At 42.4% G+C, this 27,053-nt stretch overlaps 1 protein-coding gene and 1 long non-coding RNA gene across 2 annotated transcripts in view; one reads left to right on the top strand and one right to left on the bottom strand.

The window, feature by feature from the left end:
- Window positions 1-7,759: 7,759 nt before the first annotated feature.
- Window positions 7,760-19,555, bottom strand: LOC122154918. The gene is made up of 2 exons (XR_006167033.1): window positions 19,483-19,555; window positions 7,760-8,255 (listed from the first exon to the last, which is right to left on the bottom strand). It is a non-coding gene; the product is annotated as an uncharacterized LOC122154918 (long non-coding RNA).
- Window positions 19,053-27,053, top strand: part of TSPAN5 (tetraspanin 5) — an 87,632-nt gene continuing 79,631 nt past the window's right edge. The window contains exon 1 of the mRNA XM_033005096.2: window positions 19,053-19,600. Coding sequence (XP_032860987.1) covers window positions 19,520-19,600 — 81 coding nt within the window. The 5' untranslated portion in view covers window positions 19,053-19,519. The remainder of the gene's footprint in view (window positions 19,601-27,053) is intronic.

Genomic DNA, 27,053 nt, shown 5'->3' with positions numbered 1-27,053 from the left:
ATTACTTCAGGAACCTTGTGACCTAATAAATGAAACAGTCATAAACAAAGCCAGTTTAATTTCTTCAAGTCAGGCATTTTGCCATGCAAAGTCAGTGTTAGCTGGCTCAACGATGTTGTCAAACAGAAGAGGTACAGAGAGAGGGGTGACTCACCGTGTAAACTCCTTTCTCTGTCATGTTGAGGGAGCTTTGTATGTTCCCCTCTCTCTGGGCTCTGCAGACAGGGAACTGCAGCACCCCGACCAGCAGCGCCCCGGGTGCAGGGCAGGTTCACTTTGAAGCATGAGGTGTATTTCCATGGGGGCTGCTCCCCAGGTAAGCACGTGCCTGTATCTTCATGCTGCCTTCTTCCAGAGTTCAGGCTCCCTCTTCCATAAAAAAAAAAAAAAGTTTCACAGGCTTTTGACGTAGCTACAGTAGGTCTTTCTCTTAAAGCTGGCCTTCAAAGGAATAAATGCTATCAGCTGGATCCTGGTTTGTCTACTTTGTGCCATATGAAGAAAGGCTGAAGTGAAAGAGATATTTGAGGATGTCCTGATTATTTCTTCTTTCTTTTCTGCTTGCTCTTTATGTCACCAATTAAGAATTTGTCTATCCTGGATGACCGAATGGCAGACCTGGAAATGTAGTGGAAGTATGAATTCACAAGAGTAAGAAATTGTATCTGCTTGAGGGGAAGGGTCTTTTTTTTTTTTTTTTTTTTTTTTCTTTGATTGTTCTAGAATAAATTAATTCATGGTGAAGCTTGCAAAAAGGAAATAACTACTGTTACTGATAAATACTAATGTACAAACCCCTCACTTTCTCATAAATATTCATTTTACTTTTTAGGGAATCTGAACTGTTACTGGAGCCTGAATTTCAGGTGCATAGAGTTTCCATGTTTGGAATCTGTGTCTGCAAAGGAATAAAAGCCTGACCCTGGTGTAATTGCTACAAGTCTTCTATGTAGAACTGTTAATTTTTCTCTGCCAAATAAACGTTTTATCAAACTTTGATGTATCTTGTTGCCTTCTGAAAAACTTAACTCCTTCCTAGATACATTTAGTTGAAGATAGAAGTACTTCTAAAACCAATTGTGCTTCATCTGTGCACAAGTTTTACCAATGAGGGACGTGTAATGAATATCTCATCTTGCCTCAGTAAAATTAACTTTCACACATCTCTACTGTAATCTAATAATAAAACTTTTCTTAAGCTTACAAAAATACCAGCCATTCTACATAACAGCTTCTTTAATATACATTTTTTACATTCCATGGGTAAGGGCATACAAATATTTTGAGAAGTGATAGAAGACAAATAACAGCAAATTCCAGCTATAATGTACTTTTTCTTTGGAAAAAAAGTAGGGGGGAAGATTGTAAGATTTATAGATACACCAAGTTTGCATTTTCAGTCTTCAGATTTAATTGAAGTAACTGTATTTGTGTTATGGACCTAGATGTAAGCACAGACTGTGTTTAGTGTCTTTATCCTATATAAAGTTTCTTGAGAGACCTGTAATGTAGCAGTAAACTCTGTGCACAAGATTCAAAAGCTAAATGTGAAAACTGGATGTGACTGCTGCTGAGTCATGCTGACAGCTCAGCCTGGTTAGCTTTAATGAAGGCTCAAAGTGGAAGGAAGCATCTTTCTGAGCAAAGAGATAAGACCGAGGAAGTCCTGCAGGCACTATGGGTGCTCAGTCATGCTTGTTCCTGAACCTGCTGTGCTAGCCTCTGAGCTGACAATAAGGGGAAGGATTTGGCTTCTGATCTTCAGGTTTCTGGTACTGTAAGTAGGGATTTGGCTTTTTGACTCTGTGCATAATATGAAAACAATATGAACAGTTCCTTTGCTGTCAGATATGACAGAGTGTAAACAAATTTTCATTGACTTCAGGGACTGTGGCCAAAGTGCATAGCTGCCTGTGCGCTATAATTTTCCCTAAAAGTGATTGGCATTCTTGCACTGGAGGCTGCTGTTGCTGCTAAGGGGCTCTGGGAACACGTAGTATACTATTTAAATGTAAGTGTACTGTGAATGGGTGAGGTCATTTTCTTCTTGCAACCAGTTAGGTTAAAAATCAGTCATGCCCATGGAAAGTCAATGGGAAAAGGACATGAAATCACAAAGCAAAAGTGTTTTTTTCCCCCAAGCAATTGTTTGTGTTGTCTGTCACAGTATGGCCTTCTGCAAATATATATCTGCCGTAGGAAATGGCTCCACAAAAAAGTTACATAGCAGCGGATGTCTTTAGGTGGGTTTACCCAAGGGAGGAAGGACATGCTTCCCGTTCTCTGTCTTTATGGACACACATTTGGTTGGGAAAAAAAGATGTTGTTAGTGTGTGATAGTTCATACCCTATCAAGGATAGAGCTGTTTGCACTTTTGGTATGAATCACACTGCACTAAGCAGTGCATGGTGCCCATCAGTTTTTCTCATCCTGTTAGCTCTTGTTGAAAATACAGCTGGCTTGCTCTCTCACCTACCTTGCATTAGTTATCTTGCTTTAGATGATATAAACTAAGATCATACCTTTCCTCACAACCAAAGGTCCGCTTTTACAGCACCACCACATTTTCCTTTGAATATACTAATTGAATCTGACTTTAGCTTTATTTACCATGAGGCTTGTTTTACTGTTCCAAGTAAGGGTTAGCCCCTTGCTAGAGCAGAACATGTGGGATTTGTCAAAAAGAGACAGCTTAAAGGCTGCCAGATAACCCAACCAGCCTGCTGCTCTGCAAACAATTTCATGGGCCCTGCTGATAATGATGAAGCAACTGCACCGAAGACAATTAATGTCTGTAGGGGAGCAAGGCTCTCGGTGACAGACTAGTAACCGCTCTGTCATATGACTACCCTTAAAGAAAAGCACTTACAAACTTATGAACATTTATAACATCTTGTTACTGATGATGGTACCCATCTGCACTTTTTCTGCTGTCACTGTATGTCATCAAGCCCCAGATGCTCATTGGTTCTTTCTCATGGGAATCACTGCTTTGCAAGCCTGCAAGAAACTCTCCATGGCTCTTTGCAACAAAGTGAATGATACCAAGCTCCTTCCAGACCTGTCTGGGTGATGCTTATCAAAGGGTTACTCATACCGATCTTGCCTGTACTAGAAATAGTGTCCACTCCTAGTACGAGGCATCAGGACTGAGTGCGGCTGGATCCACGGAGCTTCTACTTCTATTAACTTTGTTCAAACTGTATCAGAAGCTGATTTTAAGCCCTGCAGAATTAATACAAGCTTTTTCAATTAGGGGTTATAGAGACCTGTGAGGTCATGCTGGTGCCATTTTGCTAGTGCTTATGCTATTTAAAAATTGTATTGTAGATCAAATTCGAAGGGACTCAAGACAAATCAACCTTGTACAGGTGGGCCAAGTTATCTGGTATGCATCCATAATGTAAACCCTGAGAAGAGCAGAGATCTTTTTTCTCATTACAATAACAGCAATAGAGAAACTATGGCTTTAGGATAAACCTGTCAGGTTTCACCACTGCAGGGAGGTAAGGAGAACAACACCTTCATCCTTCCAGCAATCCATGCAAACAGGAAAGCAAAGACTACAGAGCAGAAGAGGCTGAAGGGAGGATCTGGGTTTAAGGAGGAAGCAGATCAAAACAGGCCTAACAGAGAAGCACTGAGTGTCCTGCAAATATTTGCTTGATGAGGCATGGGAAGGCATAAAAGCAGTCTGAAAATTTGAGTATTCGCCATCTTCAGAAAGAGAGAAGGGGAATCAGAGTGCAGGTATTGCTCTTTTCTTTCTGGCTCTGCTGCCAGAGGGCCAAGAAAGGTCATAGTTGTAGATGAAGCTGCTACTTTCCCCTGTCTCCAGGGGATGTGGGCAACCTAGCAGCTTCCCTGCATTGCTTTCATTTTAGTACAGCTCCTTTTAGAAGGTCTGCGGACTGTTCTTGCCTGCCCTTGCCTTTCCCTGCATACTTTTTGCAGGAGGAATGGATCAGCTTTGCTTGACATAACTTTGATGTCTGCTGCCTTTAAATCAGCTTCAACTGATCAGAGATTTAAGGGGCAGCAGCTGAGACACTGCTTAGCTTCAAGTATGGCTGGACTTGTTCCGCGACTTGAAAAAGGTGGTGAATGTGTTTTGCTCTCTGGGTGGCAGAATACCATGCATTAAAGGAGATAGAAAATAGGTATGTGGGAGGAAGCCCTTACTCCAACAGTTAATACACCTAAATGTGAAGAAAGATTTGATGTCAAAGTACATCTGCTGCCCATGGTTTGATGCAGTCAGCATGACATGTATTATTAAACCTCTGTTCCAGCTGTTGTGATCACCTAAGTTTCCATAATATTTTTTTCTGGCTGCTGCTGCTTTTGAAATTTACTGCTTCTGACATGGAGGAATATTTTTTTCCAATGTGTGAGTGAGCCTGCAGGATGGTAGTGTTGATAGCACACAGCTGACCACCATGCTGTGCTGAGAACTTTAGTGCAGCAGAATTTCAACTCCTGGCTGCAATGGTAGTTTGAAAGAAAAAGATCAAACTGGACAGCTGTCATCAAATCCTCTGATTCATAATTCCTACAGAGATTCTAATTCTAGTCTACTCTTCTCTGTTATATAAAGGGTTACCTACATACTTTCCCCCTTGTATTTAGACAGCAGGTATGGATTAGGCTTGCTAAACAATAATCAGCTTTCACTAGTTTAAAATTAACTAAAACAGTACTAGATTTTTTTTCTCTCAGCTGGTGACAGTGGGGCTCAGAAGGTGTCTGGAGGAGATGGCTCAGGCAGGGTGAAGAGGGACATGACCTGAAACAGGCTGTTTCGTGTGCCAGAGGCATGGTGTCAAGTCCACCCTGGATGAGTTTTCCTGGCCTAGCGTCGCAGCTGCCAGGATGGCTCTATGGGAGAGGTGAAGTCTGGGCTGTGATGGAAGGGAGGGATGTCATTCTGGAGAGGATGGGAAATCATGTTCTAGAGCTGGTGGAGGGCCAGCAACAGCTGGTGTCCTGTGCCACTGCCGCCGTCCTCACCCTATTCCCCTAAACAGAATTTCCTGTTGGCAATCTCCTCCCCTCTCCTATACTGTGCTGACAGTAAGCAATTTATTTTGAGCTGCAGTTGAAACAGGTATGTTGGGGATTTTAAGCCCCTGCCCACTGCAGTGGGTAAGGACACCAAGGGGCCTTCGCCGCCTTTGTTTCCTTTGCTCCCCTGCTAATGTGCCACGAGTTCCAACATTTCTGACAGAGGATGCTGTACCACAGCTAGACCGAGTGTTTCTCAGTCCAGTCGAAGGCTTGCACTATGATCTCACCCTTATCCTGCAAGCCCATGAAGACGAACCATGTTCTTGTTATATGACCTGATGCTTTGTCAGTGTGTCCTTTTAGCTCCGTGTAACCACACTGGTATCACTGACCATGGGCTCCATGTGCCAGCAAAAGGAGGCTGGAGCCTGTGTGTGCCCCAATGCAGCTGCTCTGTGGGGTTGAGGACGTTTGATCTTACTTTGTCTCCTTTAATTAAGTTGATTTATTTTGGTTTTGTGTTTAGGTGTGGGGATGTGTTTTAACACGCCTACTATCTGGAACCCTATAGTGTAACTACAGCATGTATCTCCAGACTTGGGTCACACTGGGTTTGGATTTGGCAGCATATTTTTATTTTTTGGGGGGCAGAGCAGCAGCTGAAGTTTTCCCTTTCCCACCATTGGGTGGCTGTACCAACGATAACCTCCTGAAAGCACAACTGAGATCCATTTTTCCTGTTAAAACAGCAATTGTGTAATAGTTTACAGCATAGCACAAAGCTGTGCTTAGTGGGCAACACTCATATTCTTGGTTTCTTCTGTTGGCCAAGTCATGCTGGGAGAAGTAATGTAAAGGCTAAAAACCTCCACAGGGTGTGGAAGGCCTATCTGTGTGAAGCATCTTTGAATCTCCTTTTAGACAGCACTAAATAGTAGAAGGCTGTTTTCCTTTTCTAGCATCAGGGGGAGCACAGCTGTTAAGTGAAAGAGTCTACATGGTAAAAAAAAAAATGGATACAAACAGAAAAAGAAGTTCTAAACCACATGAGTCTAATTTAAACCCTTTCCCTACGTTATGATCTGTTCATAATCCTTGTGCCACCAGTAACAAAGCTTCTGCAGATACCCAGGATTGTAGGACCTTGTTCTCAGAGACATCAGGCAAAGAGGAGTAGAAAGGGACAATCTGATAATTTTTCAGTTACCTAGAAAGAAGCAAATATAACTGAGTGGCATTAGCAATTGTTGAAACCTTGTTTGGCATTCCAGAGGCCTTGTCAACAACAGCGCTACCACCACCATTCAGGAATGCTATTACACCACCAGGATTGTCTCTGAGATGTTGCATTTTATAGACTACACTCCTTTGTTTTAGCTTCTGGTGATGTAACTGGAGATTGTACACAGGGCCTTGGCTACAGAGGAAGAGTCTTCTCTTGTTCTAAGCCCTCAGCTCTGCAGATTGGTTTTGTTTTGTACTTTGGTAGGAATGTTGCCCAATAAGCTGTGTGGCAAAACCTCTCTGCCCCCAGCCAAAATCGCAAAATTCCTATTGATTTGCTTGGAGCTAGGATTTCACGTATGGGCTCAAAGTTCATTGGCCCATGTAATTCCTCGGCCTCTACCTCTGCTGGCTTGTGCTTGCTTTCTCCGCTCATGAAAAGTACCTTATTTATCAGTTCTCTTTAAACCTCTAAAGATAATTCCTGGCTGCTCTGCGGTCAAGGCTAGCAGAGTCAGTCCCTGTATGCATAAAAGATACCAGATAATGACATTTAGGCCAAATATTCTATCAAGGATATTTTACTTCATATGTTTTTCCATGACTCAGCACATACTTTAATCATTGGAATGGACAGGCTGATTGATTGCTTGGCTGATTCCTCTAGATTCAACACTTTAAAATAAATGTTCAAAAGTTTAACAGTTACATAATCTTGGATCTGAAGCTGTTCTCTGCATGTTCTTTGGAAGCCAGAAGTCCAAGCTGGGGCTTGCTGCTTTGTTGGAGAACAGAGCAGATCTCCTAAGAGCTGACAAGGACGTGAAAGCCTTGAGAGACCAAGGGGGAAGCACAGTAGTTTGGTTCAGCTGATTGGGTTTCCAGTGATGTCACCAGCTGGTCCTTGTTGGTGTTACTGGCTTGGTTCTGTCAGGTTCACAGGAATGCTCTGCATCCATGCATCTCCATTCTGGACACGTTCCATTCCCTTCCTTAGGAATATACTGGCATTAATATTGCCAGGAGAGGTGAAGGACAAAGCAATTAAGAACAACAATTCCTTCCAGGGGAAGAGTCTGGGATGCCCAAAAGAGGCATGCATGGGTGGCAAAGCAATGGTACTGCTAACTGCGGGAAGTCTATGCAAGGAGGACAAATTGTAACTGGTACGTGTGGATCCTTCCTTGGTAGTATTACTCAAGAGGAGGTTTCTATGAGAATTGTCGTGTTTTGTAGTGCTCCCAGAAGTCAAAGAAGGAGAAATGGGAAAGAGTTGAAAAGGGACAAAAGGTGGAAGAATCCTGGGAAGGGCAAGAAAGAAGGCCAGAAAGAAAACAACCCTTGTAGCTCACCCTAAGAAGGGCACATGACAAAAGCTACAACAGAAATTACCAGTAGGAAGGGATACTCTTCTTTCCCTTTTAGTTATTTGTGTGTGTGTGTGTGTGTGTGTTTTGGGTGTTTTGGTTTTGTTTTTCTGTTTTTGTTTGTTTGTTTGGTTGGTTGGTTTGTTTGTTTTTTGTTTGGTTTTTTTTTTTTTTTTTTTTTTTAATTAGTTCAAAAGGCTGGCAGGAACATGAGGCAAACTGTTATTTGTGTAGTGGGGAAGAGATATATATGAGGACATCTGTTTGAAGGAGCTGTTTCAAAAATAACCATAGGAGAGGGGTGTGTTTGCAGAGCACAGCAGGCAACCTGCAGAGCAGTAGAAAGACAGCAGTGGTGCTCTGAGTGCAGACAGCCCCACAGGGCTGCAGGACTGTGCACATTTGTACTCACTGCCAAACCACCCCACCCTGACAGCAGTGTTTTACAAATTGAAGGTGGTGCTGTTTCCATATTTTCTGCCCAAGAGAATTGATCCCTCTTCCGTTGCACTCTTTTTTTTCCTAAAGTCAGCAGCTTTTAAATTCCAGTTTCAAGTAATTTAAAGAATAAGCCTGTTTCATTGAATATCCAAAACGTATGGCAGAGGAATGCAGATTTGTATACTACTCCATCCCAAAGATGAGGCCCTGTTCACCTGGAAAAAAGGAAAAGCAGACTGAGAGACTTTGAAGCAGGATGCTCATGTCTAGCATTCTGCCCTAGCCTCTTACTGACTGCTGAGTACAGGAACAGGCAGCAAACCTGGCCACTGATTTACTGAGATGCTGTGAGGAAGTCCATTACAGTTTACCAGTTTCTTCAGCTTCCTAGTGAGTAAAACAGAATTAAAATGCACAACTTTTCTGCTCATTTTCCTTCTAATGTCTGTGATTTCAGACAGGTCTGAAAGCATTGTGGTGTAGGATTCACTACAAACATCAGGTGTGATCCATCAGCGAAAGGAGAGGGTCAAAGTCAGATGGCATGAGGCAGCCATCCCACTGGGGAACACAATGTTGCAGGCACCGGGCAGTTAATTTCTCCTGATAGCCAGGTGAGAGAGCATGTTTGGGAAAGACCAGATGAAAAATGAGCAGAATTGCTCATTGGGAGATTTAAGCTCTCCATGGCCAAACATTCCTTAGAACAGAACTCTGACAAAACATTAATGATGAATTTTCATCCCTATCTACTTTCCAGTTGTTGGTAGGAGAATCAATGGCAAATATCACTTCAAAGTAGCAACCAGATATGTGCCTCCTGCTCTTTTAGCTCTCCACTGTAGGTAATAGAAACATTACACAGGTAGAAGTGAGTTTGAGACATAGTGGATGATATCACTCTAGTAGGAAACAGCTGTATTTCTTTTCTACACTAGTGGCTGTCAGCAAGTAACACCGACTGAGTTGACTTCAGATATCCCCTACCTCAAGGGAAGCATTATCCTCTGTACTCCCTCCAGTACTGTGTTTTCTGATAAAGAACAAATGTGTCTGCTAAAGTCAGTTCATGCTGCAGTAACTACATAGAACGAATCTTTTTTTTCAGTTACAAAAATTCTCACAGCACAAAGTAACTATTTGCAGTTTCACGGAATTATTCCATCTTTACCTGGCTATGCCTGTTGGAACCATGACTACCTTGGCCAGTGTTTTGTAGCTGAGTATAATCTGCAATCCAGTTTCATGTGTATGTAAGCCAAGAACGGGATGTGCTTTGGACAAAATCTGATATTTCAGAAGAGTTTAGTAGCAGTCAAAATAGCTTGGAGTAAAATGTAGCAACAAGGAATTTAATATCATGCTGTTACTCCATAGGTTAACCAACATAGATGGAAATCAATTGCTTGTCACTATGTAAGACAGGCAGTATCTTTAATCTTGGTTGTTGTAAGTAAAACACATCCATGGCTGAGTAAACAGATAATTGGGTTTATGTTTTTACTGAGGTCTGATTCACATTGAAACTAATGGTCATTTAATGTCCAGAATGCTTAGGCTATCCCACTGGATACCTCTTTGTGCCTAATCAAGTTGCATACGAGGCCCACAGGACTTGAATATGACTGCTTTCAAGGAGACATGGGCTTCTAAGCACCGAGATCACTTTTGGAATGGGAGCTCTGGCATACTGGGCTGAATACTGAGAGGTATTCAGGCATAGACATTGTATGGTTTTTATTCTTTCCTTAAAGTATTTAATGGTTTACTATTTTGATGTCACTTCAGGCCTTGCCAAGATTAAGCTGCTTCTATTAGTTTGTAACCATATAGAAAAAATAAAACAGTTCACTCACAATAATTTGGGCAGATAAGTGTTTTATCCCAGCTTGGACTAAGCACATGGCTTGCTTTGTGTAGCTGTTTGATTGCTTCATTCTTGTTTCAGTTGCAACAATTTGGCTTGCACCTCTCTTTTCCTTGTTTGAAGTGGGACCCGAGTGCATCGTGCCATTCTGTTGTACACATCCTCTGGACGTGCCGTTCTCTGCTATGACACTATAGAAAACTGCCCCAAATTTTCCCTGAATACTGCTCTACAGGTGCAGGCGAGGTGGCAAGTGCAAGCTTGTGAGGACTCAGGTGTATTCTGAAGAGGCTGTCTGAATTAGCACCGTAAGCATGCAGCTGGAAAGAGGTGTACCTCTGTCCTGTACAACACTGACTGCAGGCTCTTCCTTGCCGACCCAGCAAAGCTGACCTTGCGTTTGCTCCAGTCAATCCTTCTGCCAACCTTTCTCCCAATCTGGCTGCAGGGTCCTGTGCCTTTTAGCTCGCTCCCTAGATGTGTCACTGCTGCCGAGTCCTGCACCTATCAACATTTGGGAAACGTCCCTTTCTCCCTCCGCGGAGCACACGGAGGCCCCGGGAGCATCCCCACGGAAGGCAGGCTGCGCACCAGCGCAATTTGCCACTAGATGGCTGGACGTCCCTTTTGTTCCCAGCTCAGAGAGACTGCTTAAAGCAGAACAATGGCCTCGTTGTAAGCTCTCTGCCCACCCTCTTTATAGCTTAACATTTTGAAACAGCTGATGCTTTTAGCATATTTACCTTTATGAGGAACAGTTCAAACTTTTCATACATACTGGAAGAACTATGCTAATATCTAAGAAAATTACTGATGTTTTGCAAGACAAAAAGAAAAAGCTTCTTACTCCTATTCTTTTTTCCATTATATTACACATATAATATGACTTTCATTGAGTCTTTTATTTGTGTATTTGTGTATGCATAAGTGTAACACATCACTCAGACTGGAATATAGCATGACAAAGTCCAGAGAAGTCACGACATAGCAGCCAGGTATTTCAGTCTGGTGAATTTGGCAACGTAAAATTTGTAAAACTTTTAGACACTGACATTTATGTCATTGTAATTTGGGGTGAAAATGTCTGTCCTGAGCAAAATTAGCTTTCCTTTAAGAAACATTATTTTGCTCACAGTCAGTCTCTTCAAAAAGGTTAATACTTGTGGGGGAAAAACATCAACTTTCCTGGTGACTGGTAGACTGATAGCTTATACAGAGCAAGGAGGCCTATTTCAAAAGGCAGATTTCTCCTGCCTGAAAACAGACATGAATAGATAAAGTATACATCTGTTTCTTGAAGATACCATTTTCTTTTTCCTTATCAGTCTTTTCTTCACATTTTCAGATCCATTATTTCTATTTACTGGGTCCACATTGTGCGTTTATAGATATATTTGTATCCTTGAGTTCAAAACAACAGAGAGATAATAAATTTTTAAATTAAAATTACTTTATTTGTTTTTCTATCGCAACGCTAGCATTTTGTGCTTGCCACTTGCAGGAACAAGGAGGAGACATAGTTCCTGCCTCCAAGGTAGTATAATCTAAAATATCAAACCTGGAAATCTCAGGGCACTTTAACAGCTTTGTGAGAGGCTGAAGATATGCTGAAGATGTGCCTAAATATGTTGGTACATGAAATGGTAAGATGGAGATGAATCTAGAAATAGGTCTGGGGTGGGACTTCTTTTATTTTCCGAATATTGTCTCAGGTATCAGTCACTCAGTTCAATTTTCTTAAAGCACTGTGACAGCAAAAAAAGCTGATGGTATAATTAGTGTGGTAGAAGAAGAGCAGGAAATTAAAATGAACTCCACCCATCTGAACTCACAGAGAAATATAGGTAGTGAAGCATACAGCAAATGACAAGTCTCTGAAAAAATAGAGACTTCAAAAGTAATTGTTCAACCCAACAAGAATATTGGTGGCTACTCTGTTCTCATCTGCAGGAAGGTTTCTGGTTTTGCTGATGTAACAGGAGAGAGTAAGACTTGGAAATTTCCACTTACTCGACTTGCAAACAAGTAAATTGTATATTTTTCTGAAGTGGCTTCCTTTCAAAGGTGCCTGAAAGGTAATATGTGCAGGTTATTTATGAAGTGTAATCTTGCACTTAGAAGTAGTCCAGAAACAAAGTCTGGACCCAGTTTACTTGCTCTTTGAGCTCTTCAAAATACTGGAGTGCCCAAGTAAGTAGAGGAATCGTGTGGCTAGCTTGAGTCTTATCTTCTGCTACTTGATCCTGTCACAAATGGCATGCTATTGCTGAGCACAGAGGACTATCTGCCAAAGATGTAGCACAGGCATCGTGTATTCCTCCCATGGGAAGTAAAAAGCCCTAACAACACAGCACGGTTTTCTAATGACTCTAGTACTGCTATTTTATCCCTTCTGGGAATGTTTTAAAAAAATGTATTTTATTTACCTTGTTCCTAACCAGGTCCACTGATATAAACTATACTGAAATTGCTGTAAAATACCTGTTCACTGGTGCTGTTAAAAGCACTATGTTTGTTGTGGCAGCTGTCTTTGCATAACATCTGAGAATCAAGTGTCACTACCAAAGGTAAAGGAAACTCTGGTATCTTTGATCCTGCTATGTGGTAACTGTTATCTGATGTGAATAGAGAATGTGTACATGAAGAACCAGACACAAAATTGTGAGGAAATCAGGTCAGACATACCAACCACCTTCCCTGGGGATAAACAGCTCCCTTGCAGAACTCTTGCAGAGCCCTAATAAACTGTTAGAGGCCCTGGATACACTCTGCCATGTAGTCTGACAGACAGGAGACACTGGTGTCACAGCAAAGATGGCAGCCCTTTTGCCACTGGTATTGCCATAGTTCAAATGAGCAAGCATGTTCCTGACAGAGGTTAGGAGGTGCACTGCAGATCTGGGCCCTCCTCCAGCAGGTGCCTTGAGCACCTCATCACTCTCCCCAGGGGGTTTTGGATCAACTCTCTGCTGTGAAGGCAATGACGTAGAGTCCCTTCAGATCACAGCATCTCTACAGCCATTTGAATCAAAAAACAATGGAAAAAGAGTTGCTTAGATTTAAAATGAAAGCTTCTTGCCAAGTCAGCTTTTCCCACTGTTCCCAGCAAGATGATCTAAGGTCCTGCCTGCACAGAGGTCTGGGGCCTGAACTCTCAACCAGAATAGCCAAACATCTACTCGATCACCTTTTAGCTCAACTCTTGGTCAGGCCACAGCTGAAAGCTTTTCTAAAAGTTGGACTCTGAGATTAATTGGTCTGCTAGCCTCCCCTCCCTTCATTCTGGCCGCAATTTACATTTAAAGCCTACAACAACCAGATTTGCAGTCTTGTGCTCTCTCTTTTTATCCCCTGCTTCCATTCCCTGACCTTCTGGCAGGTTTACAGATCTGCCTGGAAAGAGATGCCAGGCAGATTCTTGAGGCATTGTTCATATGGACAATTCTGATCTAGGCTTCCAAGAAGAAATTCTGCACAGGAGATTAGATGGGGGAAGTAGGGCTCAGTAAAGAAAACCCCTGAAGGGAAGCATACTCAAAGATTACTTAAAATGGTGAATTTGCAGAAAATCTTACCACCATTAAAAACACACTCAGAGGAAATCTTCACTCTCCTGAGTGCTATTACAGAGTAAACACCATATGTTAAACCTCTGAGCTGTGAAGAGAGGGTGTCCTGTGTTATTTGATGAAGAATGGCAGAGAGCAACTCAGAGGGCCTGTAAAAACCCAGTGGACCTTAACTTAAGAAAATCATACGCTGCTCCATCACAGGATAAACATCACTTGCCCTTCTGGACGGAGAATCATCAAGAATTACACCAGAGCCTTCAGATATACACAAGCAATAGTCTGTGTTTGGGAAGGGAACAGTTTCCAAATTTGCACAGTTTGTCCACTGCCTTTTTTAGCAATACAACATTAGAGGGATAAATTTGGTACTTACTGGAGTCTGAGTTTATATTCATATTAATGACCATGGTCCTGTAGCACCAGTAATGAAAGGGGAGGCAACTGCCCATATTCTCTTTGTAGCCACCCCTAATTCAGGACTGCAAATCTGTGTCTTTTCTGTAGAATAATGGATATGTTTTACCATGTCACTGTCCTGTGTATAAAACAGTTGTAAGAAGTACCTTACAGTTAATGCACTTTGGAGCCAGTTTGGATGCAAGAGCATTTGGAACCACTCCTTCAGTCACTGTGTGACTGAGCAATGGACCAGGTATGTCATACTATTCCTGCCTCACTGTTGTATAGACTTGTCAGGGGAATTAATAAGAAAAAGCTCTGTAAAAACCTCCGGAACAGGGGCTTGCTGAGGCACTGCACTACAGAAACAGAGCTGTGTTTCTGAATGCTTGCCCCAAGCAGCACCATGGTGCGGCTGCAGCCCCAGCTGCTCCTTTGCCTTTGACTGCGCAGCGTGAGGAAGGAAGCATGCCACCACTCCCAGCCCTTCCTCTCACAAGCAGAAGAGGTAGCAGCTCCTGGCTCGAGGTACCTGGCACAAAAAACCTCTCTTCCTTTTCTCACAGGAAAGAAATAGCAGGGTGCATTATTCTTCCCTATGGTTTCAAAGTAGCATTTCTGGCACTAATGGTCTGCATATCTCATTTTGCATATGTTTGCTCCAAAGGGACTTGTGAGGCCGTGACTTCATGTCTATCAGCTGAGACTGCTGCAAGACTTGTCTGGGCTCATCTTGAACAAACCAGCTTGCAGACTGCAACCAGTAGAGCTCGGCTGGGTAGACGTTGTGACCATTATTGCTGATACTTGGTAGCTCTCTTTAAGTAATTTGCATCCTGATTAGTAGCTCCCATCATCTTTGTTCCAAAACCTGCCAATTGCTGGTGGGAACTGGAGTGAATACAACTTGCAGTTTCTTCATATAGTTATCCTTACTTTAAAAACACATGAAATAATGGATCTTGATACCAAAAGTACAACATTTGGAGAAAGAAAATCAAGGCTCAGTTATACATTCTTTTGAGAAAGTAAAATCAGACATAATGCGATTGGTTATCGGGCAATATTCAGTACGCCTTAGCTTCAGATTCTGCCCTCTACTTCTGTAGATGTATAGACATGCTTATTGCCTTGTGAATCATCCTAACAACAGGGTTGGTTTTACCAAATTATAATGATGTTGTGTTGGTCCTGCAAGAGGAAATTATTATCCAGTATTGAGAGCTAAGTTTCATATGAAAAAGCAGCTCAACACTCACCGGAAAGCCACGAACCAATGTTAGCCATAAAAGTAATTACTCAATACTCGCACTTGTGAATTAACTGAAAAGATTTGTGTTATTCTTGTGGGAAGCTGAAGTCATGTTCACAGTTGGGACATGGCATGTAACTCCACCAAGGCCATTACAACTTGTATCACCACTTGATTTGGACCTATGAAATTCTTATCTCAGAATGCCTTTTAAACCTAAAAAACACCCCCTCATCAGTGGTCGCTCACTTGTTAAGCAGAAGACGAAGTGTTTTCATGGTTGCAAAACTTTAAAATGAACACAGATGGCATTACAAGCTAGTATGATATTTAGATTGAAAAATATTCTTGAGGTAGATAATAGCTTTGACTTTATAAATCTTCTATGTCAGAAAACTCTATGGTTTCCCTGTGGAAAAATATTGCTATCCTATGAATCTCAACTAAATTGAAGTGTCCAGGAGATAACTAGACTTATGGACACACAAACTGAACTTTCCTTAGACCACAACTCTTTATCTCACTAAATGTGGCACGTCATGAGATTAGCAATGCGGTAACTCGCGGAACTTCGATGTGCTGCTTAGCCATTTCTCATCTCAAGTCACCCAGCCTTGCATTTCTTTTTCCCTGGAAAATGTCAAAGAATTCATAGATCAAAAAACAGGAGCTGACACAAAGACAGAGGTGCTGGATCTAAGAAATGATTGAACTGAAGAATTGGGATGAGAGCTCTTTACTTGGTGAGAAGTAAGATTTCAGAGTCTGCATCTATACCCCTTTTAAGATACGAACTTCTCAAACTTCCTGCACTTACTAACATTAGACTTGGCCAGAAGAAGTTGGTTGATATCTACATCTCAGAGATAGGAAGTGGATTTAATCATTCTGATGGGACTTTTTCGCTGATGTCAGAAGTAAATCAAAGCATTGCCTAGTGTTACGAAGCACTGTGCAATTAGAAACATTGCTTTGTTATTGAAATACTGTTAGTACTCCTGTAACTCGTCAGATTAATTATAAAGTAACGCAATTTGAATAACTGTCTTGACATACTGCAAGGAAAGGTAATATTGCTCTTTCTTAGTATTGCCTCAGGCTTTTGTGCCAAAACATCACACTGGAACTCAGTGTTGAGTGGTAACCAACAGTGAATTTAAAGTGCTGTCATAGCCATTTTGCTCACCTTCCAGACCTGGGTGGCCAAAACATGTAAGAAGCGATCCACAAGAGATGGCACAAAGCCAAAGGATGTGGGTTTTTTTAACCCCATTTGTTTAGGACAGGAGACAAAATGTGTTTGTAAACCAGAGAGGCTGCTGCAGGTGCAGAGGACTGTGTTCCAGCTGGCATTCTCAAAGATCAATTACCTACATCAAAGCTGTTCTGCTGCCTTTGCTGTTTGGTTGATCATTTCTGAGGCTACACAGGAACTGTACACACAAAGTGAATTAAAAAGAGCAGGGTTCTGTGTTCAATACCCTTTTCAAGTGAGCAGTCTAAACATTAACACCAGACATCCTCAGTTCTCCTTAAGGTGCTCAGATGATGGGACAATGTGAAAAAATTGCTTTTGACTTTAAAATGACAATTGGCAATGATAATACCATTCTTGATTGAGAAAGCAAGTGAAGCCATGTAATATGGTCCTATAACTGATGTAGGTTGCATTTCTTTTTTAAGTTGTGGATTGGGAATGAATGGATTAATAGGTAAACCATCCGAGATTGTTACTGAATTTACCATTATAAATATTACTCTGCAATATTTTCCTCTTGCCTGTGAAGCATTGAAATGCTAGAGGGTGCCAACACGTGGTGTTAGTAGGGTGTTATGACAGTAATATTATAAATGTTTGTACAGGTTGTCACCAATATTTGAAGCCACTTGTAAAAACAGCACCTTAATATAATACATTATTACCATACCCTACTGTAAGCGGTGATGTGCTTTTACTCATTGGTACAAAACCTATGCATTACTAATTACCCACCCTTTTTTACCCTCTTCCCATGGATGGTCTTGCAAAGATACTGTGTTAACAATAACAACAGACACAGGGGTAACATTCACGTGGTAAAACTACATAGTTAAGTTCTATAGATGTGTTGCATTAATTTCTCATTTATCAATAACACTGCTTATTTTCATGGATCCATTTCAGCAGATGCTTTTTTTCCTCAGTATCTACCAGACCTGACAGGCAAGTATTTCCCTTCTCTCTCAAAAAAGACACACGACCAAGGCCCCATAACCAATATGAAGTGATCTTGAACCAAAGACTATCTTTTGTAGTTCTAACAATATCATACTTCTCAAGTGTGTTCTCTTGTAACCTTGTAGAGATGGGAAATGTAATTTATTACAAAGAAGTCTTCCATCTTTTGAATTAGAAGTATTGCACTTATAGCCAGACCAGGAAATTCTGAAGACTTGAAACACTAAAAAGATTATATTCTTCAGCGAAGAAATCATCATAGAACCGTTTGGGTTGGAAGGGACTTTAAAGACCATCTAGTTCCAACCCCCCTGCCACGGGCAGGGCCCCCTTCCACCAGCCCAGGTTGCTCCCAGCCCCGTCCAACCTGGCCTTGAACCCTTCCAGGGAGGGGGCAGCCACAGCTGCTCTGGGCACCCTGGGCCAGTGCCTCACCACCCGCACAGTGAAGAATTTCCTCCTTACATCTGATCTAAATCTACTCTCTTTCAGTTTATAACTGTTACCCCTCATTCTATCCTTACACTCCCTGATAAAGAGTCCCTCCCCACCTTTCCTGTAGGCCCCTGTTAAGTGCTATAAGGTCTCCCTGAAGCCTTTTCTTCTTCAGGCTGAACAACTCCAACATTGTCTTCATAATTACGCTGTTAGTGCTAGACCATGTGGACTCTGAATCCCAAACAGCATATGAATACAACTAAGCCATGCAACTTTACAGTTGGCAGGTTGAATACAAGTTCAGAGTATGTTAAAATATAAACTCTAGGAAACATTGTAAAACAGCTCTTCATGTATTCCTGTGTACATAGTGCATACAAGTTCATGTGGGAAGCGATCTGAAGGTACCCATTCAGAACCTCCACAGCACAATTATGGTCTTGCTCCTTGTCATTACCGCAGCCAGCCAGGATCCGGGCTGCTCTCCTGGCTGCTCCCCCGGGCAGCGCCGTCCCCTGTCCCCGCACACCCGCCGGGCTGCGTTGCTCCTCACTGCCGGCCTCTGCCATCACCCCCCGGCTGCCGGCGGGGGGCAGCCCCCCGGCCGGCCACCTCTGGGTTTTGTGCAAAGCCACGGCTGGGGCAACCCGGCGGGGACTTTGCCGAGGGAGGCGTCGCAGTAAGAAAGAATGGAAGGAACCGCGACAAACCCGCAACGGAGCGACGGGCTCGGCGAATACCGTTACTCCTCCCGGCCGTCTAACACAAAACGCACCGCCTTGACCCCAGCGCTGACAGGTGTGGCCCTTCACACCCACCCCGTCGGCAGGATCCCCCCATACTCGCCAGCGAGCCCCCAACTCCCCCCGCCGGGGCCGCCCTGAGGCCCGCCGGCGCCGTTACGTAACCGAGGCGGCCGCAGGAGCCACCAGGCCGCCCCCCGCCCTCGCTGCCACGGACAAAGGCAGGCGGGCACAGACCCCACCGGAGCCCCTCCGGTCCACGCACCCCGCCGACGGGGCACGCCACGGCGGGAGAAGGGGCGGCGGAGGTAGAGGAAGGGGGGGGGTGGGGGGGGCGCCGCAGAGCCGCCCCCCGGCCCCGCCCCCAGGGCGCCTCGGGAGGGGGGGGTGGGGGGTGGGGGGGGTGGGGGGCCGGCGTACGCGCGGTCGGATTGGTGGGGAGCGACGCCAGTCACGCAGCCGGGGCGACCGGTGGCGCGCCTTTCCCCTCCCTCCGCGCGGGGCGGGGCGCGCGCGGCGGCCGTTTGCCGCTGTGGGGGCGGGGGAAGGCGGAGCGCTGCGCGAGAGCGCAGGGGGCAGCTCGCGGCTCCGGCAGCGCCGCGCCGCGCCTCTGCCTGGGCACCTCCTTCCTCGGCGGTCGCTCCTCTCCTTCTCTCTTCCTCCCACCCCCCGTTGCGAGTAGCCGGTGCCTCTCCTCCATGCGGGAGAAGAGGAGGAGGTGGGAGCTGCTCGCCGGCCATCCCCGGCGCCCGGCAAGTCGGAGCCGACCCGCCGCCGCGCCGCTTCTGCCGCATCTCCCCACGGCGCGCAGCCGGCGCTGAGCCCTGCTCGCCGCGCCGCCCCAGCCCCCCTTCCTTCTATTCTCACCCCCCCCCTCCTTTTCCTTCCCCCCCCTTCCCTTCTCCCCCTTCCCCCCCCCCCCCCCCTCCATTTTTGCCCCCTTTGGTTCTCACCCTGGCTGCGAGCAAAGTGTCTTCATGAGCGCAGAGGATGTCCGGGAAGCACTACAAGGGGCCTGAAGTCAGTTGTTGCATCAAATATTTCATCTTCGGCTTCAATGTCATTTTCTGGGTAAGTGGGCCGGTCGCTTCGTGTCTTCCTCTGCCACCTTCCCCTCCTCCTCCTCCCCCGCGGCTGCTCCCGGACTGGGCACGGCCACGAACGAAACCTGAGGGACGCGCAAAAGCGGAGCCCGGGCTCGTGCGTGACAGTTGGGCGCGAGGCCGCCGGTTGGGGCTTTGAATGGGGCTTTCAGGGGGCGCGAGGCGGGGGGTGCCGCCGCCTCAGCCTCCCCCCGGGCAGCCCTAAGTTGGCGTGCTGCATTCCTGCACCTTCCGAGGCTGCTGGTTCCTCTTCCCGCCCGGCCCTCCTAATTGCTTTTGTTGTAGGTGCGAAGAGGATTTCTTGGTGTGCTGTTTTGTTGGGGTGTTTTGTTGTTTGTTTGATTTTTTTTTTTTTTTCCCCATTTTTCCTCCTCCCTCCTTCCTTCATTCCTTCCCCCTCATCTGCTTTGTTGTGGGGGAGGGAGCAGCTAGACACCCAGGCCTGGAGAACGATTTGATCTGCATGGTTTCGTGATGATATCTCTGTTAAATAAAAAATAATTGAAAAAAAATCACAGCTCAAGTTCTCTGAACAGTGCTGTTTAAGGCAATGATTACACAATGACGAGACTGTGTATGGCACAGGTTTATTATGATTAGCTATTACCATGTAGTAGTGGTAGCAATAATAGGATGGAGGAGGGCAGAACAATATTCCCACCCATCCCTAAAGTGCAAGCCCATGGGAGGCTCGGTTGGGCATTTGCTGGCGTTCCTGGCTGTGCTGCTTGATTTCCTGACTGCACAGTATCTTGTTGCACCATTCTACCTCTGGCTGTAGAGTAGGCAGAACCATATAGTGAAATGTAACCTGCATATGATAGTATTTCTAGCATCTTCTCAATGTGTTGGATTTGAAAGAGAAACAGTGGCAGAGGGTGAGCATTCTCACACACACATAAATGATGAGGTTTTGTCACTGTATAGAATGTTAAAGTTAGGTGAAGCCTCTTATATGTACACGCTCCCTCTTTTCATGAGATACTCCATTTAGCCATGAGAAACATGCACAAACCCAAGTAGGGTAAATGTGTTTTTTAGGGGCTTTGAAGGCAAGTTGAGTACACATCTAGTATAGTGGTTTCTTTGGACTGGAAAGGTGAATGGAAAAAAAAAAACCCAACCAAAACACCTTGAAGTTTTATGCATGAAGGTGGGGAAGAATAGAGGAGAGAAACCTTCTAACCAATACTAAGCTTGTGATTGTCACCTTGGTGAAGATAGAGGAAGGTGGTTATGTGGCTAACAGGTATTTATAGCTAACTTCCTGTCAGTGTTCCTGGAAAGTAAGGATGCCTGAAGAGGATGTTTTGGAAGGATGAGAGTTTTAATTAATTACACTTTTACACTGAAATACCTTTATTTAGTCAAGAGAATAAGCTGTTAGAGTGAAGTTGACTGTGGCTTTATGTCAATGTTTACTTGACGTAAAACCGACCTGTGGAGATGAGTGGTCACAAGCTTTGTAGTATTCTGACCCTACAGTATCTGTTCTTATTGAACTATTCGCTCAGTTTTTAGTGGTTGAGTTTGCCATGCTTCTTTTTACTTGTCTGTTTTTTCATTTTGATTCCTCCGGGCATATGTTGCTGTGAACACAGATGTTTTTCAGCAGGGAACAGAGTAGTGTGAGGAAGACTTGTGTGCCTTGTCCTTGGACTAAAAGAGGGAGATTATGTTGATATATACGTAAACGTCTTATCTTGCTCCTTCAGGCACTGTCAGTCTAGAAGAAGCTATATAACCTGTAATTTCCTTCATCTAATTCTCTGAAGGCTATTGTGCAGATGGTGCAAGTGGGGAAGAGGTATGTTTTGGATATTCTGTGGCTAGTCATTCTGTTATTCCTGTGTTGTTGAGGCAGATGCAGCATAGCTTTTGCATGACGGCAGATGCTCCTCTGTTGTAACTGAATGGGTTAAAGGATATCTTGCTGGGCCACGCGGCTTTATACTACTGGAATGCTAATCTGAAGACCTGAGTATATCGCCCACTCGGCCATTTGCTTGATGTGTGTCCCTTGCTTACAGATCTTCCCTTTTTGCAAAATGCTAATCATCTCATTTGTGTCCTTGGCTAAACTCGAAATCCACAGAGACAAAGTACTGTATAAGAGTTTAGTCATTTCTTCAGAATATTGTAATCTCTTTATGAGGAAGGCTGTGTTTATTACCATGTCTCTCATGATTTGGAGTGAAAACAGGCAGTTACTCTTGTTGAATACATTTTAATGTTGTTTTTACTGAATTAATATCCAACCCTTCAATAGGCTATTGTGAAGCTGGGCCAGAAAAGCTGTAAATGAAAATTGTAAGTTCAGTTGGCTGTTGACAGAAAGCGATAATCAAAAATAGCCACTAACATAGTCATTGTAAATAGATTGAAATGATGAAGAGGTCATCATGTTAACCCCATGACACGCTCTAGGGATCTTGCCACTATGGAGATATGTAGAAGAACACCTTTGTTAAAACTTCTATCTGAGCATTATTATGTAGTGCTTTTAACACAACCTTTTAAATTTTTAATGTAAACAAACAGGAAAATACTTTATATTCTGCATCATAAGGCAATGGACTAAAAATAATGAGAACTGAGTTGGAAGAGAAATAGTTTTGATAAGAACATTGTCAGTGCCTTGAACAGAGGAATGTTACAGATCTGCTGAAATTGTGGGGAATGATTGTACATGCTACTTAAACTGAAGATACTACAAAAAATCTGACACTTTATATTGCCCGTACTCTGTAGTATATAAATTATCAGACCTTTTTGTCATTTTTTTTTTTTTTCTAGTCTGTTATTTCTCTCCTTAAAAAACACAACTGAATTATTAGAATAATGAATAGGGGAAAGTTGCATGCTAATGCTGTATATGTAGTTATAACAAAAGTAACAATGTGCTCAGATAGTTTTCAGTCTTGCACCACCCCTGATAATGGGTTGTTGTCTGACTATGTGTTTCATACTGTTGTAGAAGATGGTATTATCTGCTGAGTCTACACAAAATTAATGTTCTAGGTATATCTGCAAGCTTAATTTTCTGGAAATTCAGTATTAAAATTGATTAATGATGGAAATGCTTGTTCAGAAAAACTTACTTTATGAGATTACTATGCTCTTGTGGAAAAGGAAAACTTGTTTGGCAGTTGCCAAAGTAAGATTTCGGAACTGAGACTAAATAGGCACAAATACATGTAAATCAAGAGTTAGAACTCAGTATTATGCTTCCCCTTACATTGCTTAGCTGCTGTTCTGCTGGTTGTTTGTCAGGGAACACACCTGGGCTTTAACTCGACTAGCATAATGTCTGTGTGAAAGCACTACATTATGTTTGCTACCTTTCTAGCACTGGTGGAAAAGATGGTGCTTTTTTTATGAGCCTTTAGGTCTTTGTCTGGATAAATCATAATGTAATCTGTTTTAGATGAGAGCTGCACCTGTAATGTAAGGTACCAGAAAACATTTTTCTGTCGTTAAAGAAAGCAAACAAACAGACCCTCCTCCCCATCTTCCGCCTTAGTCTTTCATGTCGAATGATGTCAAAGGTACAGTGCTAAAAGTAAAAGTAGGCCACCCTGCTTATTAAAAGGCAAGAGCCATTTCCCCTTCTTTTCCCTTCTAATTTGTAAGACAGCTTTAAGCCAACTTTTAGTTCCACAAACTGTTTTAAATTGCTCTGTGTGCTTTATACTTGTTGGAAACTGTAGATACATACTGTTGTTTAACTCTGAATTTCAATCCACACTTGATTCTACTGACCCTAGCCTAATTGGAAAGATGTGTGAAAATCACTTACACCTTAGAAACCTTTGCTTTATCTAATGATTCACTAAATTGTGAGATATGCTGCAATTATGTTACATCAGCATATTAGAAGTCATAATTTGTGTTTTAATTTGCTTGGTTTTGATGGCAACCATATGGGAGTCTAAATAGTCTTCTGAATTACAGGAAGATAGTGGAAGGAAAACTGAATAAGCTTATAAAAGTGTGTTATGGGAAAAGTGTTGAAAAAGTGCACTGACATTTAAGAGACAATAAATAGACTGTTTATTAAATTTTGTACCTTGTTGATAGTTTGTTTTCAAAGGGGCAGAAGATTATTTTCTGATGTCAGCCGGTTTTTAGGCATTCACAAGGAAGTTTTGGTTATGTAATTTTTCCCTTGCCACAGTGGTTTTTAAAAAAAAAAAAAAATCAATGTTAAGCTTGTTTCATGCAATTTTCAAATGCATTCTGTGACATTTGATCTTTGAAAAAATTGCATTGTGAAGATGCCCTTGCAGTGGAAGCAGTCTGTTCACTCTCCCTCCTGCCCTTTTATGATTTTTTTTTTTTTTTTTTTTTTTTTTTTAATTTCAAGTAGCACAGATCACTTAGGGAGCATTTCATAGGCAGCCTTGCCAGAAAGCAAACAATGTCAAGAACAGAACTTGTCTTGGGAAAATACACAACTGTTTTGTAACAGTGCAAGGCAGTGATGTACATATTGATGAAATGGATGCATTGTTGCGAACTTGAGATTTCTGAATTCCTCAGTGTCTCTTTCAGCAGATGTAGCCCTGGTCTTTTAAATGCGTGTAAAAGTATAGTAACTCGTCTGGCTTCATGGGACTTGTAGAGGTCATTCTTGGAATAAAAATTTTTCCTGCCCTGCCTTCACTCGTAACTTTGTGGCAGGCTGTATTATTGGTTATACAAAAAGAAATAGACAAGGAAAATGGATAAAACCGTTTCCTTTTTCCTAAGTATTTGTTTTTCCAAAACTAGGTGCTTGTAAATAAGTTATTGTTTTAAGCTATTTCATGTTTCTAGTTTATAAGAGATTGAAGAAGCATAAGGGCACAAGAGCTAGCAAAAACTAATTATGGTTAGTTGTGCGATTTCTCATGTTTGGTGTCAGTGTACTTCAAGCGAATATTATTGGAACTATGAAATGCATCTTACATACTTTTCTTCTGTGTTAAAGGTGAATTTGATAAATGTATTTACCAGTCTTCCCACCATGGTTGAATGAATTGCCATAGTAAACTTTACCTGGTAGCGCATCTATGTCAAAGTATGAAGTAGTAATTTTGAATCTTTAGTGTTCCAATCAGAAAAAAGCTGGTGCCTGTGAACGGCACCTTGAGTACAGGCAGCCCCAACAGAATATTTCTGCAAGTGAAACATTTTATGAATTTGTATGTGTAAAACCAAGTTATCATTGGTTCTAGTCCCATCCCCTGTGTTGCATGTTGAATAATACTTTCTTAATAAAGGCAATGGATCTGTGTTTTGTGACACTGAATTTGAAGATAGACATGCTACCTTCATTTAATAAGACAGTCCTTTCAAGATAAGCTCTTCGGTGTATTTATTATGTATGTATATGTTCAACTACAGCACATGGTGTAATAGGCACACAGGGAAAGCTAGCATGAGCTTTCCTGGGGAAGAAAGGCTTTTTTATTTTTTTACCATATGGGAACCCAGAAAACATGTTTTTGAAAAACAAACAAACCATCCAACCAAACCAAAACACCTAGATTAGATAGTGCAATAGATGTAGAGTAATTTTTAAAAGGAAAATGTGGGGAAGAAAATTGTTTGGTTTGTGGGTTTTTGTTGTGTTTTTGGCAGAGGAACGGGGAGTGGAAAGAAGAAAAGTCTAAGGAACTAATTTGTCTTCTCCAGTGGACAGGATTTTGAAAGTATGTATGTAATCTGTTCTTAAAGAACACTCTCTAAAACCTAGTTCCATGGATTATAATAACCTTGAAGTACTTTTTAGCAAACTAATTTATTCTTCCTTAAACTCTGTAAGATGCAATAGTTAATGATTAATGGAGAGTAAGAAATTTGGGCTTACAGTAAAACAACACTTTTATTTTCTTTTGAGACCCATTCCTACAAATAGACTTTTTGTTGAAAATGAATTATAAAATGGTTTTGGCAGCAGGGCTACTACAAGTTACACATTCGGAGCAAGAAACTGATGTGTCATTAAATGCTCAGTTTAGGTACTTCAACAGTTTGCTCTGTTAACCAAGGGCAGTAATCTATGAAGATTTGCTATAAGCATTTAGAATATAATGTTTTGTTTCCAATTAAAACTGCGGGTGGGAGAGAATATTTTTGACCAAAAGAAATCTCCTGACCTAATTCTGCCAGTTAGGGAATTCCAGTCTTAAGCTATAGTTCTGTAGGACAGAATCAGCCTTCATACTTTGCTTTACCCAAAATATTCAGCACGTTTCTCAAATGCATGGCTAATAGCCTGTCAACAGGACTGTAATTGTTTTATTGATGTAGGCAGGAGCAAGGAGCTGAACAGCTCATAAAGTAACCTGGCTCTGTTAGTGATGACCCAGACGTCACTGTTGGCATTAACTATTAAAGTACCTTCCGGTATGGTAATTATTTTCACTCTTCTAAATATCTGACTTTTTCATTAGCTGGCATTTCATAGTGACTTTATACTTGTGTACTAGTTTTCATCTTTTTTCCCATTAAGAAATAGCAAATATTGTTGCAATGCAATAAAGAATGAATTATAAAAAGCTTATCTATTTTTACCAATGTACTGAATTGCATTCCAATACAGTTTTACAGTGCAAAATCCAGGAAAACATAGATTATTCTTTACTGTTTTGAGGCCTAATTTGCTTATTTTCCATTGTACTATTGTGCAAGTTTGGAAAACTTCCCATTTCTTGTGATTGTGCTGCTGCTGCCAAAAAATACCCTCCCTCGTGGCTCACAGTGGCTCATAGATTTCCACTGATTTCAGCAGGACTTTGCACAAGTATAAGGGTTGGTATGGGTGGATGTCACTGTTGGCACAGTGCTCTGTGTAGCTGCTTCTGTAACGTACACAAAGACCTAGAACAGTCCAGCTTTCCCCTTAAACTGACATTTAAAAATGTCACTAACACACTGAGGCTTGCAGTCAGGGGTGCTTGGTTTGGTATCAAACCCTGACTCAGTGTGATCTCATATAACCTCCAGATGGCCTGACTTGTGGAGATGCTAAAAACAGTCAGATCCTACTCCTTCAGCTGTATAAAATAAGAGTCAAAAGGCAGTAACAGTATTTATTTTAATATGCATCAATCTCCACATCAGATTCTTCAGCTGATGTTTCAACTTTCCAGTCACTTTCCTCTGGACAGCATTTAGAGTAAGTATTTCAGCATACACAGAGGATCTTATGAATGAACTGTCAATTTCCCACAGAACTGGGAAAAATCAATATGCCTCTTCCAGGCCTTGAAAATCCCTCTGCTCTTAGTGAAGGCTCCATTACATCAAATAATATTGAAAATCAATTCAAGCAAAGTTCCTGATGTGTGGTGATGGAAGATTTTTTTTTTTTTTCCTTTTTACAATGCGGCAAATACATATTATGAAGAGAGTTTGTATACCTATTCTGTACC

Source organism: Tyto alba, unplaced genomic scaffold (genome assembly GCF_018691265.1).
Source record: "Tyto alba isolate M040663 unplaced genomic scaffold, T.alba_DEE_v4.0 Super-Scaffold_6, whole genome shotgun sequence".
NCBI lineage: Eukaryota > Metazoa > Chordata > Aves > Strigiformes > Tytonidae > Tyto > Tyto alba.
Note: the sequence above shows the minus strand (reverse complement) of the source record. Positions and strands in the feature narration are given on the sequence as shown.